General features: G+C 32.8%; 1 protein-coding gene across 6 annotated transcripts in view; it reads left to right on the plus strand.

Moving 5' to 3' along the window:
- NEK1 (NIMA related kinase 1) overlaps nt 1-17,611 on the plus strand; it is a 130,358-nt gene that overhangs the window by 51,816 nt on the left and 60,931 nt on the right. For 4 of the 6 annotated variants that reach the window (XM_023530729.1, XM_011360276.2, XM_011360281.2 and 1 more), the window contains 3 exons: nt 1,458-1,618; nt 7,367-7,469; nt 16,234-16,269. In XM_023530729.1, coding sequence (XP_023386497.1) covers nt 1,458-1,618; nt 7,367-7,469; nt 16,234-16,269 — 300 coding nt within the window. The remainder of the gene's footprint in view (nt 1-1,457; nt 1,619-7,366; nt 7,470-16,233; nt 16,270-17,611) is intronic. The other 2 variants (XM_011360278.2, XM_011360282.2) reach the window with 1 other exon arrangement.

Below are 17,611 nucleotides of genomic sequence, written 5' to 3' on the forward strand. Positions count from 1 at the left end.
GTTTCTTAAGTTGTTATCACTTAGAAGCTCTTCTTCCTTTACTGTCAGTATTCTGGCTTCTGTTCTCATCATTTCACAAAAAAACAGGCTTTTTGAACACTACCCCTCAACTTTAGTCCTATCAGTTTGTCTTATTTTCGGTGCTTTGACCTTTGCATGTGAGATCATCGATTTCCTCATCTCATTGAAATTCTTCCACCATGACTTCTGTAACGTTATACACTTATTTTGTTTTAACTCTTACCCTTTTCTGACATCTCTAATTTCTACATGTGAGTTTTCTATGCACTTGAGTTCTTATGTCTCTGAGGTTGTATCCTTATTATGTCTTTGCCTTTATCCTTTGTCATTCCTTTGGAGAACCCACTACTCCCTTCAGCATTCTAGGCTTCTTGGCTTGGTGTCAGGGCAACAAGCCTTCTAATTCTTCTACCTTATTCTCTCATTTAGTCCTGCTTATCTTGCATAATTTGACTTATTAACTTTCTTAAAAACTCTTTTGGTATGCTATTCCTACTAGAAAGTTTATAAATGCTTTATTTCTGTTGTTTATTATAAATACCCAGGCTTGATAGCTGTTACTTACACCAATATTTTATGACCAAGCTTAATGGTTCCTATTTGCCTTCCTTCCAATTATATTAATCTTTCTTCCTCCCTCTACTGGCAACACCCAAATATATACTTAAATTGCTTATTTTTGCTTTAATACCCTGGCTCATAGTTAATCATTTAATCTTTGTTTTTTACATTTCTTTCTTTAGTGCTTTTTTAAAAAATTTATCTTTAGGGATTTTTACTTCTGGAAATTTTTTTCTGTTTTGTGAATTTGCTCAGTACTTACTGCTTTAGAATGTGCCTATTACCATTCATTTGTCACAGGCATGAAATTTTTTTCTAGTTTTGTGCTTTGTTTTCCAAGCTGTTTGTAAGCTGCTTAAGGATAGATATGTTTTGCTGCTTTATTTACACCTAGAGTATGTCTCAATGATGTTTATCTCTTCATTGCTTGTTGAAGGATTTGGAGTATATTAAATATCATATGCAGATAGTTTTGTTAAATAGAGCTTTGAGCGATACAAAAGTGACCTCTGTTTTACTTAAAAGTGATACATATTTAAACTTAATAGAATGGCATCACATAAAATGCATATTAGAAACTTGTTTCAAAACCTGCTAAGACCAGATATTTCCATATTTACATGATTTAAGTGAGATTTTATATTTTTGTTTGTTACATTCAATTATGCTTTATTGTTAGTAACAACATATACTATTTTGATTATTAATGGTTATAATATAGTAGGGAGACATTTTGCTTTAGGCTATATGTTTATTAATATATTCAACTTTAATTGCTTTTTAAACGTCAAGTGTTGAAATTTTTTCTTTCAAGTAGTGCAGGTCTTTTAGGCATTATGAGATAAACATGTGAGAGCTCTTTGTTTAATTCCTAGGCTACCTTTTTTGGCGGTGGAGGGGCTGTGGCTCCATCATTTCCTTCTCGAGGACAATATGAACATTATCATGCTATTTTTGATCAAATGCAGCGACAAAGAGCAGAAGATAATGAAGCTAAATGGAAAGGAGAAATACGTGGCCGAAGGCTTCCAGAGAGGTATGGACATGTTCTGCAGAAGTTATTTATGCTTTGCTTCAGAGAAAGTAACAAAAGTTATTATGCATATTTATCTACAGAGGAATTTCACCTGGAATATATCCAGGATTACCTAATGGGGCAGCAGGTCATCACTATTTCCAGGATGCCGATGCTGTTAGAAAAACTTTGAAAAGATTGAGGGCTCTGCCTAAACAACCCAATGAAAACAGGTTGGACTGTGATGATCTGTAAATTTATCCTTGTGTATAATTTTGTCCTATGTCATGTCTAGCTCAGTATCTACACTCTGTTTTCTCCATTGATTACATAGACTATTTGTGCAAATTTGGCCCTTGATTAAATGTAACAAAAATATAGCTCTTCAATTTAGCCAAATTTTTATAGCTTATATGTGATAGTCTGAATGCACTATTTAAAGGAACGTGTGATAACTTTGAGCTAACATAGTTTTAATAACTTCATCATCCAGTTTCTTTAAATAAATCAGAATATGTTTAAAGGGAATCACACTTTATGCAGAACTACAAAGCATGCTTCTTTGTTTTCCTTTTCCTCGTCACCTAGAACCCTTTTCTGTCTATTTTGATTTGTTTTCTCTTCACATACATCTCTAAATCATGGTTTTCTCTATGGTCCCGTTCATCAGAATTTTTCTTTTCTTCCATCGCATTCATTTGGTATGATAGCTATCAATAGTTTTAATTTGCATAATTCCTTTTTTCTTAAATATGCATACACGTTTTCTTAGACATTCCCCTTTCTTCTGTAAAACGTTCTGGTTATCAGAATATCATTTTGTGAAAGTTTAGTTGCATTGCCTTTTCCTTGTCATTTTAAAGGTAATACTTTTGAGTATGATAAAAATCTTTATGATCCCCCCAATTATAAAAGATGATCAAAAGGTATTTGAGCAGAAGTAAATAATTGAGTTGAATATAAATTAGCATTATTAATTATACACAGTTGCCTGAAGTGTTAAGCTAATTGTTTATTTTCTCCATTTTTGAGAAAGGAAGGCTATACAGACTCACACATATCCATACTTTTATGAGATGGCAAAGCAAATTTATGTGTGGTTTTTACCTTCTGGTGTTATTGATCTTTGTAGTAAATAATTGGTTTGGCCTTATTTTGTTTTATTTTAATCAAATCTAAAATGAGTATAGTATGAAGAAAATAGGAAAACTGTTATGTTTTTTCCTATTGTTCATCTTCCAGAATGTTTCTTAGTTCTTCACACCTAGAATGACAAATAATGGACTGCTTTGGGCCATTTACATTAATCTCCTATTATAACCTTGAAATGTTTGCGTAAATTTTTACCTGAATTTCAGATTGTTTTAAATGACTGTGTATCTCAGTTACCTCTTCTACTATACCACACCTTCCTTTCAGTTTTTGAGCATCAGATAGAGTTTCCCTATTTTAATTTTCAGTTTTTAAACTATTTGTGGTTGTAAGATCATTTATCATTTTATTTTTGTCGACTTTGGTGGGCTTAGCAATACTCAAGCATAGTATATACACTTTCTTACGTTGCATTGAAGTTATTGCTCTTCTTGTTCTGATGATAGATATTATTTATTGAATACTTATTATATACCAAATTGTATTGATTCATCACAGCAACCTTTTGAATTAGATATTACTTTTTAAATAACAATGGAGATTTTAGGACTTACAGAGATTTAAAACTTGTGCATGGTCAGGCAGCTAGTAAGTGATAGACCTGGGATTTAAACTAAGTCTATCTGACTGTAGAGTTCAGCTCCTTAAATACTCTGTTAGGAAGATTTCTCAGCTTCTTGAGATAGTACTAGTGAACAGGCTAATAAGTTATTGATTTAGTTGGTTATAAAATTTTAAAATATTGGGTACTTTAAGAATTAAACATGATACTAGATGCTGAATGAACTTTTATATACAGTTGGCCCTTGAATAACACAGGTTTGAACTCTGTGGGTCCACTTATATGTGGACTTTTTTCAATAAATACAGTAGCCCTGTGTATCCCTAGGTTTTGCATCTGTGTATTCAACCAACCTTTAGTCAAAAACAGTATTTCCAGTCTGCATTTGGGAATCCACGAATGTGGAGGGCTGACTGGATGCATTGTCTTATACCATTTGATAGAAGAAACTGGAGCATCCAGGGATTTTGTTATCTGCAGTGGAGAGAGAGTTCTGGTGGTCTTTGAACCAATCTCCCATGGATACCAAGTGATGACTGTAGTCTATATGTCATTGTCATTCCTGATCAGTTCTCTTCCCTGTTTCAAACTGAATCAGCAAACTAACCTATAGTTATCTAACACTTTCACATTCTCTTTTCCTCCTATTTTGGATCACCCACATTTGCCTCTTCCTTATTTATGGTATTATTTTTTCTCTTCTCTTCTAATCAGGAACTCTGGCCAGTTCAACTTTATTTATATCCATATCTTAACTCACCTCTTCAGTTAGCTTTTTTTTTTAAGACTTTATTTTTTTTATAGCAGTTTTAGGTTCACAGCAAACTTGAGTGAGAAAGTACAGAGATATCCCATATATTATCCCTGTCCAAAATCATACATAGCCTTCTTCATTATCCCCACCAGAGTGGTACGTTTGTTATAACTGGTGAACTTACATTCAATTAGCATTTTAATATTAGAACTTCAGCCATCTAAGACCATTTTATAAAACTATTGAGTGCCTTCTAATATTTGTGTTTTGCAGTGCTTTTGCTTTTCCAAGTCATTTTCTCTATATAATTTCATTTAATTTGTATAAAGCTGACAACAGTTTCATTCTATCAGCTAGACATTATGCCACTTAAACAGAGGAAGAAGCTTAATGAATAAACCCTCTATATCCATTTTTCATCTCATTAACTCTATACTTCCCACCTCTTCTACTTTAAACCATGTCAACTAATTTTTCATTTCTCAGATTATTTCTGCTATCTAGGTGTCTGCCTATGTTTATGTTTTCACCTCTTAAAATAATTTATTTATAATCATCCTTCAAAAATTTTAAATTTCCTTTATCAGAAAAGGATTTGAGCCATGGATATGAGGTACCCTACCCAAATTTTGCCACTTATTTATGCATTTGTAATAAGAAAAGGAAAGAAAATAATTCCTTTTTTTTCTCTTGTCAAGATGAAAAAAAGTTTGTCTTAGAATAATTATTTTTTTTAACCCATTCTAATGTTTCTGTATTTTACTTTCCAAATTCCTAATTTCTTACTATATATAGGGTTTATGTTTTACTGACTTTAAGTTGTATAGTTTTGGAACTCAAAAATATATTCTGTTTAATTTGCATTAAACAGAATAAGTACATATGAATTAACAATGTTTAATGAAGAGAATGACTCTTAAGAAATAAATCGACTATTTGCTCTTACCCCCATGAGCCTAGCTTGATAGTTTGTACCCACAGTTTAGCACAGTTTTACTACTTGAGAGAGAAATAAAAATATGAGTATGGGTTCTTCTTTTTAATATCTATGAAGTAGTAAACAGAAATGCACGAAAAAAATAAACAGTTTATAGGGGTTTTTTTTACATATTATAAGAAGTCATAGAATCAAACTAATTTTTTCCTTTATTCTATTAATAAGGTATATTACTCCAATTGATTTTAGTATGTTGAACCGACCAACCTCGCATTCCCAGAACTCTATTTTATACATCTTTATATTTTCGAAGAAGGGAATAAATATTGTCAAATAGTTGGCACTCAGTATTTGTTTAATACAGGAATAAAGAAATAATGTTAAGCAAAAATTGCTACTTGTTTTAAGCTTGTGATTGAAAGCAGCCAGTTATGTAAACCTGCTTATTTAAGCCAGCTTAGGAAAAAGCTGTTCAGTGAAGCAAAACTTAAAGATAATATAAATGAATACAACAGGTAGTGTTATGTATACATAAATGGTGTGAAAAATCTGTATTTCAAAGCAGTTATACTATGAACAGGTTTTTAGTAACATAATTTTGTGCAACTGTTGTATTAACATGTTAATTGGAGGTTCAGACTGACAGACATTGGACATAATATCTTAGGATGGGAAATCTAGCACATGCTACTTCTATAAAGGTTAGAGAAGGAAGTCGATACAATCAGGACACACAGCAGAGAGATTGGAATTTTATCTAATTATAGATGGTGGTGTAAGCTTCTAGGACCCTCCAAAAGAGCCTTACCAGTAGACATATAGTTACAGATGACATATCTGAGCATTGTACCCTCTGAAAGTTTGTCTGCCCTTTTCAGACCCAGCTTTATATAAATGGGGCTCTAACAGATCAGAATATAGCCTTGCTTGGATATATGAAGGACATATGTTACATGCAGTCCAGATGTACTTTATTAATCTCAGAATTATGCAGTACAGAATATGACTAGTTGAGGATAGCACATGTGCACTACCGAGGCATAAACAAATTTCTTGTTCATTATCCTTGATTTACTCAAGCTACCATGGCTTGACTGGAATGCATTTCTGAATTTGGTGATGTGAACTAGATTCAGATTTAGCTACCTAGACGTATCTGTGAGTTATATAAAAAGCTCTTAACCAGCTACAGAGATTTATCTAATCCTAGAAAATTCCAATGATGGAAATTTAACAAGAATTTTTTAAGTGTCACATAAGGTAAAGGTAAATAAACCTTAGGCCACAATCATTCATAGCTTTGTGGTGAAATAGATTTTAAGTTTTTACAGCTTAATTTCCTTTCTAAAATATTTTTATGTCCCAGTTAGTGGTTAGTAAAACATGTAAAAGAAATGATTGAGACATAAAAATAGGAAGTGTTTAAACCTACTGGAAGACAAAAGGCATTTATTTCATGTATTTTTTAGAGCACAGCTTAGGTCCGAAAGAAGGGCTGTAAGAAATCTGTGTGCCTTAGTAGCCAAAATCCAAGTAGAAGCAGAGGCAGTAACTTGCTCATCTTTGTTCTTTACCTCCAAAATTAACTGCAGTTGATACTATACTATGAGTTCTGTGATTACTGGGGCTGGCTTGTATTTATTTTTGTGTCTCCTATACTTAGTGTGTTAATAGGACCAATATATGTAAAGATGTTCAATAAAAGTTTGTTATTAATATTTTTTACTTTTAGTCTAGAATCACATTTACGTCCGTTCATAATTGTCAGTGAAAGATACAGAAATATAACTGGAAAAGATTAAAAGAAGTAATTGAGCTATTAATTTTCACCTAATGTATCTATTTTACTTTTTAATAGTTTTAATATTCAAGGAATTCAGACATTGCTTTTTACTGTAATTTTGAAATTTCACGAACTTTTTGTTTTGTTCATTTTTGAAATTGCTATTATACTGCTTTAATTTTACTTCAATACTGATTAAAGAAGAATCTTAGATATATTTTATACAAAGTTCTGAAATAAGTTTAACTCCTTGGAAGCTATTGAGATTCTTCTGTAATTTAGTCTAAAATAATTTTATGTATCTATAAGTATAATAGAGTAAATAAATGTATGGGTAACCTTCTTGTTCAGATTGGAATAGAAGCATAGATTTTACTAGTATTTAAAATAGCAAAGAATTTGATTTAGGTAGTAAATACTAATATATATGTAGGTAATTCTTTATTCCAGAGGAATATTTTATTTCATATCAGCCTTCTTATTCTGTAACGAAGAAAGTATTTAGAATAAGTATAATTTGTAACTTTTTGGAATATTTAATGTTCAAAATTTCTGACTTTGCTCTTTTCCACATTACTTAGGCAAAAGGGGCAGCTAGCTATGGAAAGAGCTAAACAAGTGGAAGAATTCTTACAGCGAAAACAGGAAGCGAGGCAGAACAAAGCTCGAGCCGAAGGGCACATGGTATGATTTTTTTTTTTTTTTTGAGGTTTTTGAACATAATTGTATTCAAAGCAAAGGTCTGGAATAAGGTAGGTATAAGTGAAAAGAACTGTAATCTTTTCCAAACATTTACTCTAAACATTTAGAGTATAAAATTGTGATGTATTTTGACTTATTTAAACCCTCTTCTGCTATATCTTTTATATCAAGGGTAAAATTTTCTTGTTGGTTTTGTTCATTGGAAGTAAGTCCACAGCTGTATCTTTCCTTTAAAAAGAGTTGGAGTAGGTATGGCAATCAAGATATTTATATTGCATAAATAAGTTCCTACATTGCTCATTCTCCCCACCCCCCACCCCATATGCTTTTGGTTTTTAAATGCTTTTAAGTAGCAGAGAATTTAAAGAAAAATGAGAAATAAACATTTGGATAAATATATGAGTAATTACACATTTACTTTAAAGCAAATTAGAAACAAAGTGTGTATTAAAGCCTCTAATTATGCCAGTTAACTAAATTAAGTCACGTATCCAAGAAAATATTAACAGTTTTTAGATAATCATTTCAATAATTAAAACTCTTAATAGTTTTGACTTATAGAAGTGCACAACTGCTTTTTGACCTTTTGTCCACAGAACAACTGATATTTTTTTCTATTAGCTCAGCACCGCATAAAGCATCGTGCTCACATAGGAAATAGGTCAATTATGTGGTAATATATTTTGATTAGACTTATATCTACACAAGTTCATAAGTGATATCTTTGTGAGTTAATGTAATTATTACAATTTAGGATATTTTTTTCTTTGAAATAATGTCATAGAAAGATAGCTAGATTTTTTAATGGTTACCCTTTATATTTTTAACACAGATCAGTTTTTACTTTTCTAAATCTGGAATTAATCTGTGTTTGTATCCTTCCTGTAGATAGTAGAAAACCTCCGGCATTCTCTTTTAATTCATACCTCCCATGTTAATAGCATCTGGAATTTTAGTTATAGATTTTAATTTAACTTATTTTAAAGCAATTACTAGAATTATCAAGATTTATAGATTTCTTTCCTCATCATTATTCCTTACATCATACTAATTTCTCCTCAGTTTATTTTTCTTCATGCTGGAGAATACTTTCTGGTAATCCTTTTGGAGAGAAACATTCCAAAATTTTCTGGGAAATGTCCATATTGTCCTCGCTGTTAAATGATAATATGTAGTGGTGGTGTGTTGGCAAATTTGCTTAGCATTTGTATGTCTGAAAAAGCATTTTGCTTTTTTCGAAAAGTTTTTTCTGGGTATAGTATTATAGGTTGAAAGTTGTTTTTTTTCTTTCAGTGCTTAAATGATACGTCTCCACTTATCTCCTGGTATGTCTGTTCCTGACAAGAAATCTGCCGTCATTCTTATCTTTTTCCTCTATATATCATTTTTTTTCTCTGATAGCTTTTAACTTTGTTTCTAACATTATTTTTTCATTGCTAAAAGTGATTTGATTACTCTGTACTTGGTGTAGTCTTCTTTGTGTTTATTTTGGAGTTCTTTGAGCTTCTCAGATCTGAAGGTTTATAATTTTTATCAAATTTATAAAATTTCAGCCATTATTTCTTCAAAAAGTGTTCTTTTGTTCTCCTCTCTCTTTTTCCTTCTAGGATGTTCAGCACACATATATTAGGCCATGTGCTGCTCCCTCAACAGCTAACTAATGTTCTGTTTGTTTATTTTTAGTCTTTTTTCTGTGTTAAAGTTTATTTAGATCATCTTTATACTTTCAAACTTTCTCTTTATAATACTTATGCTTTTCTCTACCTTCTTAAACATATGGAATATAATTATAACAGCTGTTTTAATGACCTTATCTACTAATTCTGGTATCTTTGTCATTTCTGAATCTGTGTTTGCCGATTGATTTTTCTCCTCAATTGGTCATCTTTTTTTGCTTCTTTATATACCTGGTAATTAGTAATTGGATACCAGGCATTGTGGATTTTATTTTATTTTTTTTGGCAGGGGGCGAGGAGGGGTAATTAAATATGTCAGATTTTTATTCTGGGATGCAGTTTTAAGTTACTTGGAAATAGTTTGAGTCTTTCAAGGCCTACTTTTAAGCTTTACTAGGCAGGTCCAGAATAGCCTTTAGCCTAGAACTAATTTGGCCCATTGCTGAGGCAGTACCTGTTGATATAGAAGTCTTTCTACCATGACTGTTGGAAGAATGAAATATCCCTAGCCCTAAGTGATCCTGAGGTATTTTTGATATTATGCTGCTTGTCACTCATCAGGAGACTCAGAGAAAACACTCAGTGGATACCCTCTACTACACTATCTATGCAACTCTCCTTTGGTACTTCGTCCTACAAATTTTAGTGATCTTCAACTTCCCAAGCTCTGATTGCTGTTTTCTGAGCTCAGGGAAACTGCTCAGTTCTGTTTGGGGACCCATGCTACACACTGGAAACTCTTTCCAGGCAGTAAGTTGGACAGTTACTGGGCTGACCTCACTTGTTACTATCTCTCAAAGATCACTGTCCTGTGCTGCCTGTTGTCTAGTGTTTGATAAACCATTGTTTCATTTATTTTATCCAGACTTTTAGTTGTTCAAGGTAGGAGAGTAGATCTAGTCCCAGTTACTCCATCATGGCTACAGTTGAAAATTTTAAATAATAACTTGGCTGGATAAAGAAATATAAGTTTGAAATTCTTTTCCATACCACTGTGAAGATACTGCCTTATCTTCTTTTTCTGTTACTAATAAGACATGCGATGTTCTGATTAATGTTTCTTTCTAAGGGATTTTTATTTTCTCTCTGATAGCTTTTAGGACTATTTTTCTATCCTTGATGTTCTGAAAATTTCACTTGAATATTTCTCAGGGTGTTTTTATTGACTTAACTCAGGCTCTAACTGGATACTTTGAACATGAGTACTTATCTTCAGTTTTGGTATATTCTCAATATTTCTTCAAACACTGCTGCTGCTTTTTCTCCTTAAGAGAACTCCACTAGACAGATTGAAACCTCTGCATCAAATGTCCTTCTTTCTGTACTCTTACATCATTCTTTTTTAATCTTCTTTTTTACTGTTCCGAAGGATTCCTAGGCCTGAATTTCAGCTCACTAATATATTCGTTTTTGTCTACTCTGTTGCTGATCAGCCCATGTAATGAGTTTCTTGTAATTTTAGAAACTTGTATCTTCATGTCCATCAATTCTAGTTATTTTTCCCCTAAAACTCCTTGATCGTGTTCTCATTTCTCTGATACCAAAGTTATTGTAAAATCTTGTTCTTAGTGTGCTATTGCTTATGTTACCTCGGTTTCTTCCATTTTTAACTGTTATCTATTTCATAGTGTTGGCATTCCTCAACTGTTTGGTGTTCTTGATGATGTGTTTATGTTTGGGAGTGTCTATTTTATTATTCATTGCCTTTGTTTGATCACTCGACAAAATGGGAGACAGGTCTCTACCAATCTGTCCCTCTGCACCATTTTCAGTGAGAGTAGAGGATGGCTAGGACATATTGCTATTCTGCCAAGCAAATACCTTGAGACCTTATTTTCTGAACTTACAAGTTTCTCATTTTTCCTAGGTAGTACCAGTTATCCAGATCATTGGCCTATCTTTTCACTCTTAAGTTCTTTCTTATCTCTTCTATCTGAAGGGAACTGACTCTGCTTTGTAGAGATAGATAGCGTGCTGGAGGTGACCCTCTTATTGTAACCACTGTTGTTTGCTATTAGGCCTTCTTATGCTCTTAGCTTCCACCATGCCTTAGAATGTGCTTTGTGTTGCTCATACCTTCTGTGGTATTTGTCTTTCTGACATGCTTTTGCTTGTAAAGCTTCTTACTTTAAACTGATTTTGTGTACTTATCTCTGGATTTCTTCTGTTCTTGAGACTACCAAGAGCTTTGCTTGTTCTTGAGTGCTGATATGTATTCATTTAAAATGACCACTTCTCTATTCTAGGATTTTGTAAGAGGATAGGCTACAGTGTCACTCTGCCATCTTGCAATCAGAAATTAGTATTTTCATTTCGTTGTGTTATCATTCAAAAAAATATGCAGTACAGATCAGCAGTGCATCTTGACAGTGATTTTTTATGAGTTTCCAAGATTAATTTTGTTAAACTATGTAGAATTTCTTTATTCCCTAGATGACTAAATGTATACATAAAACTTTGCTTTAGAAAGATGTGGCTAAAGTGAAGAATTTCTGTTTTTTAGTATATTTGGGTATGTGCATCATATATTACTTGTTTTATTCACTATATAACAAATTACCATAAATTTAGTGGCTTAAAGCAACACAAATTTATTGCTCACAGTTTCTGTGGGTCAAGAATCTGGCAAGTTTTAACTGGGTCTTCTGTTGGTGGTCTCATAAAGCTGAACTCAAGGTATCCTCATCTGCAGGCTCAACCAGGGCAAGATCTTCTTCAGTGCTTCCTCAGAGTGTTAGTAGGATTCACTTCCTTGCTGCTGTAGGACTAAGGTCTCTGTTGTCTGACTAGCTTTTGACTGGGACCACTCTAAATTCTGAGGCCACTCTTAGGTCTTTGCAGGTGGCCTCTTTTATGTCAGCAACAAAGAACTTTCCATGTATCAAATTCCTCTCATGTTTCAAACTCCTGACTATAACTTTTCAACCAGCAAGAGAAAGCTCTGCTTTTAAAAAGCTCATGTGATTTGGTCAGGCCCACTGGAAAATCCCATTATTTTAATGTCAGTCATCCCATTTAACATAACATAATTATGGAGGGTCAAATCCATCTTATCTACAGTCCTGGGGATTATGAAGGGTTTGTAAACATGTTGAATGTGGACGAATGGCAAGAAACTTTGGGAGTCTTCTTAAAATTCTGCCTACCACCCTCCCTTTGTCTATAATTCTAGGGACTACATTTAGGGACAGTAGACTAGGCAAGGTGAAAGAGCTACTTTTAAGTGCTGTCTGTAGCAACATACATGATAGTGGAACATACCCAGGTCTCCAAACAAGAACTTTTTTAAAAAATTGGTTTTATTAAGATATGATATGATACGATGAAATTCATCAACGTTAAGTATATGTCGCAATATGATTGACAAATGTATATAGTAATTTAACCACTGCTACAATCATGGAATAGCACTATTCCATCATTTCTTAAATTTCCTTGTCTCACCACAAGAAAAAAAAACATTTGTAACTATGTGAGATGATGCATATTAACTAAACTTACAGTGTTAATCATTTCTCGACATATACATGTACTCTAAAACCTTAAACTAATACAATGTTGTATGTCAATTATATATCAATAAAATTGGGAGGAATTCCTTGCACCCCTTTACAATCAGTCTGCCACTAACTGTAGGCAACCACTGATCTGCTTCCTGTACTAGATAGTGTTATCTTTTCTAGAATTTCATGTAAACTTATCAATCATACAGTATATAACTTTTTCAGGCTGATGTGTATCAATGTCTGTTCTTTTTTATTCTTGAGTCATATTTCCTTGTATGGATGTATCACAATTTATTTATTCATTTCTCTGTTGATGGATATCTGTGTAGTTTCCAAAAGAGATGTCTTTAAACTCATCAGAATAGCCTGAAAATTAAATTTACTCATTTATATGAATACCGTTATAATTGACTAGCCTATCTTCCCTAGGTAGCCCTTTAACTGAGTAGATATATCCCTCCTTATTATGTGTAACTTAACTAGTGACCATTTTTATATTCAAGCTTCTGAACACTGCTGGAGAAAATTAAAGCTATGATGATTAATATCAGATCAGTATATGGTCTCTGGTTTCTGCCAAGCCGTCAGTCCTACTCAGTAATCTTTTTGTATCTTCATGGTCAAAAGCTTCTCCCATTGCCCACAGTGGGAATTTTCCACAATGATTTTGTCCTTCATTCTCTTTAAAGATAATCATTACTTTACAGAGAAAATTAAGCTTAATAGACTCACATTTCCTCAGCTTTTCTGCCTCCATACTTATAATTTATTCATCATAGTACCCAATCTTTCTTTATTTTCTCCAGTCTCATAGGACATAACTTTCTCTGTTCAAAAGTAATCTTTCTCATTTCATCCAATTTGATAATTAGAATACTGATAATTGTTAACATTCATCATTTATTGGGTGCTTACTAAGTGTCAGGCATAGTTCTAAGTTCTTTGCCTATATTAACTCAGTTAATTCTCACAATAGTGCTCTGAGGTACATTCTGTTTTATTTCCATTTTACATCTTACTGAGGTATAGAGATATTATACTTTTGTTTCCTTTTCTTCTATGCAGTTCTGTTTACTTAAGGACCTTCAATTGTTTCCTCTCTTTTCTGAACTTTCCTTCTTTACTAGTACCCCCTAATAGCCTATAAATATATTTATGTTTCTCACATTCCTCTGTAGTCACTGTCCTGTCCTTTTCCTCCTCTTTATAACCAGGCGCCTCAAATGAATGAAGCTTCTGCTGTCTCTGTTTGCTTACCTACTATTCAGTTTTCCATTCATGTACACAGCTTATCACCACATAGTCATATTGAAAAACATGTCACCAATATCCATCTTTCCAAATATAATGAATATTTTAAATCTTTAACTTACTTGACCTTTCTGTGACATTTGATCTTATGAGCTACTACTTCAAATTTCTTTATTCTTTACTTCTCTGATTACTATTTCTTAATATCTTCTCTTATAGGATTCTTGTCTTTGTCTCAATCTTTAAATGTCTGTATTTTCTGGAGTTCTATTCTTGGTTATTTTCTCACTGTAAATAATATCTTGGGATGATCTCACTTATTCTACCAGGGACTGATGACTTCAAAACCTTTTTCAGTTATTCAGACTACTCTCCTAACTTTTACCTAACTGCCTTCTGAACATTGTTCCTAGATGTTGCATTGGCACTTCATTTTTCTAAAAATTTCTTTTTATTTTTAAAATTATTGTACAGGAAGATTTAACTTCATTTTCTTTCCAGTTCTATGAATTTTAACACATACATAAATTCATGTAACCACTGCCACAATCAAGATACAATTTCATCATCCCAAAAACTTTTTATGTTCTTTCTCAGTATAGTCATGCTCTCCCTCAACCCCTAACACCCTGAGAACCGCTGATCTATTCTTCATTACTGTAGCTTTCTCTTTACAAGAATGTCTTACATTATATGTATGTGTACATTTGCATAATGGTTTATAACCTTTTGCAATTAGCTTCTTTCGTTCACCTTAATGATATTCAAGCAAAGTTGTTGCACGTATCAGTAGTTTTTTGGTTGCTTTTATTGGTTAGTAGTAATCCATTGTTTCATGCTACAGAGACTGTCAGAGACTGAATCTGTCAAAATCCTATATGGAAACAAATATGGTAAACAAAACAGTGGCCTAAGGCTAGAAATGTTCAGTATATATCTCAATTTTTAAGAAAGAAGATGTCAAGGAAAGCAAAAATTATAAGATCATTGCTCTTATTTCCTACACAAAGTGATGCTCAAGGTGATGCCACAAAGATTTCTTCTACCTTATATGGAGCGAGAAATGCCAGATGTTCAAGCTGAATTCAGAAAAAGAAGAGACACTTGAGATCTAATCACAAACATTTGTTGCATACTGGAGTACTCCATACAATTTCAGAAGGTTAGTCTGTGTTTTATAGACTACAATAAAGCCTTTAACTGCCTGGATCTTGAGAAACTATCAATTGCTCAGAAAGAAAGGGTCTTCCCTTAGCACTTGATTGTCGTAATGCATAACCTGTATTGTGACAGGAAACCACTGTCACAACACAATATGGAGAGACAGAATGGTTTCCTATAGGCAAAAGCGATAGACAGGGGTACATTTTATCTCCCTATTTATTTAATCTATATGCAGAACATATACTATAAACCAGGCTAGACTCAGAGGAAAGAGGAGTGAAAATTGGTAGAGGAAAAATCAATAACTTAAGATCCACAGATGACACCATCTTTCTAGCAGAAAATAACAATGATTGGAAATGACTTCTGATGAAAATGAAAGAAGAACGTGCCAAAGTAGGACTGTATTTGAACATCAAGAAGGCAAAAATCATGTCTACAAAGAAATATACAACTTTAACATAGCCAGTGGAGATATCAAAAAGGTTAAATACTTTGCTTCAGTCATCAGTTCTAATGGAGACTGCAGCCAAAATGAAGAAAAAGCTGAGATGTAGAAGGGCAGCAATGGAAGAATTACTAAGAGCAAAGATATGTCATTAGAGACCAAGGCTGAGATCATCTAGATCCTTGTATTCCCAATTGCTGTGTATGGATATAATAGTTGGACAGTGAAGAAGGCTGAGAGGAAAAAAATTGATTCATTTGAATTATCATGTTGGAGGAAAGCTCTGTGGATACCCTGGACCACCAGAAGGAGGAACAAAGTGAGCCCTAGAGCAAATTAAGCCGGAAACATTGCTGAAGGCAAATATAACAAAACAGAAGTTATCCTGTATTGAGCACATCATGAGAAGGCAGGATTCTTTGGAAAAGACAACAATCCTGGGAAAAAATAGAAGGCAGCAGGAAAAGAGAAAGACCAAATATGAGATGGATTGACTCCATAAAAGAGGACATTCGGTCACTCATTCATAAGGTAGCCAGAAGTCAGAGCCAACTCAATGACTTGTAACAGACAGTATTCCATTGTATGGATATGCTGCAATTAGTTTATTTGTTCATCCGTTGAAGGGCATTGGGTTGTTGAATAGTGCTGCTTTGATCATTCATTTACAAGTTTTTGTATGAGTGTTTTTATTTTTCTAGGGTAAATACCCAGGAGTGGGTTTGCTTGATCGTATGGTAAGTGTATATTTAACTTGATTTTAAAAAATGTCAATCATTTTTCAAAGAACTTGTACCATTTTGTATTCTTATCAACAATATATGAGAGTTCCATTTGCTTCACAGCCTCATCAGCATTTGGTATTGTCAGTATTTTTTATTTTAGCCTTCTAATCCATGTATAGGGGTATCTTATTGTGGTTTAATTGGCATTTCTCTTAGTGTTAATGATGTGAATAACTTTTCATGTACTTGTCATCCCTATAACCTCTTTAAAGAAGGATCTCTTTAAGTACTTTGTCCATTTGGTGTTTATTGTTTAGCTTTAAGAGTTCGTTATATTTTAGATACAAGTCTTTTATTGGATAAGTGATTTGCCAATTTTTTTTCAAGTTTTCAGCTTGAATTGTCATTCTTTTAGTATTTTTTGGAAAGCAAAGGTATTAACTTTGATGAAGTTCAATTTGTCAGTTTTCTTTATGGATTTTGCTTTGGTGTCATGTTTAAGAACTCTGTGCCTATCCAACAGTCACAAAGATTTTCTCCTATTTTTTTCTTTAAAATTTTTTTATAGTTTTACTTTTTACCTTTAGGTTTTTATTATGGTAAAATACACATAATATAAAATTTACTGTCTTAACCATTTTAAAATATATAATTTAGTGGCATTAGTACATTGTCAGTGTTATTTTCCTTTGATATCTGTTTTGCTCTTTTCTAGTCTTTTAAGGTCGAAGCTGAGATAGTAGAGTTGAGACCTTCTTTCTTTACTAATACTGGTATTTCATTCTATAAATTTCCCTCTAAGCCCTGCTTTAGTTCACTCCCACAAATTTTGCTATGTTATGTTTTCATTTTCATTCAGTTCAAAATATATTCTTATTTCTTTTGAAGCATCCTCTTTGGTGCGTATATTACTTAGAAAGTGCATTGTTTAATTTTCAAGTGTTTTCACATTTTCCTATTTTCTGTTATTGTTTTCTTGTTTTATTTTATTATAGTCAGAGAACATACATTGTAGAATTTCATTCAGTCCTTTTATATTTGTTAGGGTTCGTACTTTGGATCTTTCATGAATGTTCTTTATGCACCTGAAAAGAATGTGTATTCTGCTTTTGTTAGATGGAGTATTATATAAGTTGCTATTAGATCCTCTTAATGGATGGCATTTTTCAGTACTTCTTGATCCCTGCTGAAATTCTGTCTATGTTCTGTTTGATACTGGGGTAGGAGTGTCAGAGTCTACAAATATAATTGTGAATTTGTCTATTTATCCTTGCAGTTGTCAAATATTTCCTTTTTTTTTTTTTTTAAGAGTTCATTTAGAGTTTTGAGGGTTGTTTTTGTGTGTGTGTGTGTG

Source organism: Pteropus vampyrus, unplaced genomic scaffold (assembly GCF_000151845.1).
Source record: "Pteropus vampyrus isolate Shadow unplaced genomic scaffold, Pvam_2.0 Scaffold53, whole genome shotgun sequence".
NCBI classification, from domain to species: Eukaryota; Metazoa; Chordata; class Mammalia; order Chiroptera; family Pteropodidae; genus Pteropus; species Pteropus vampyrus.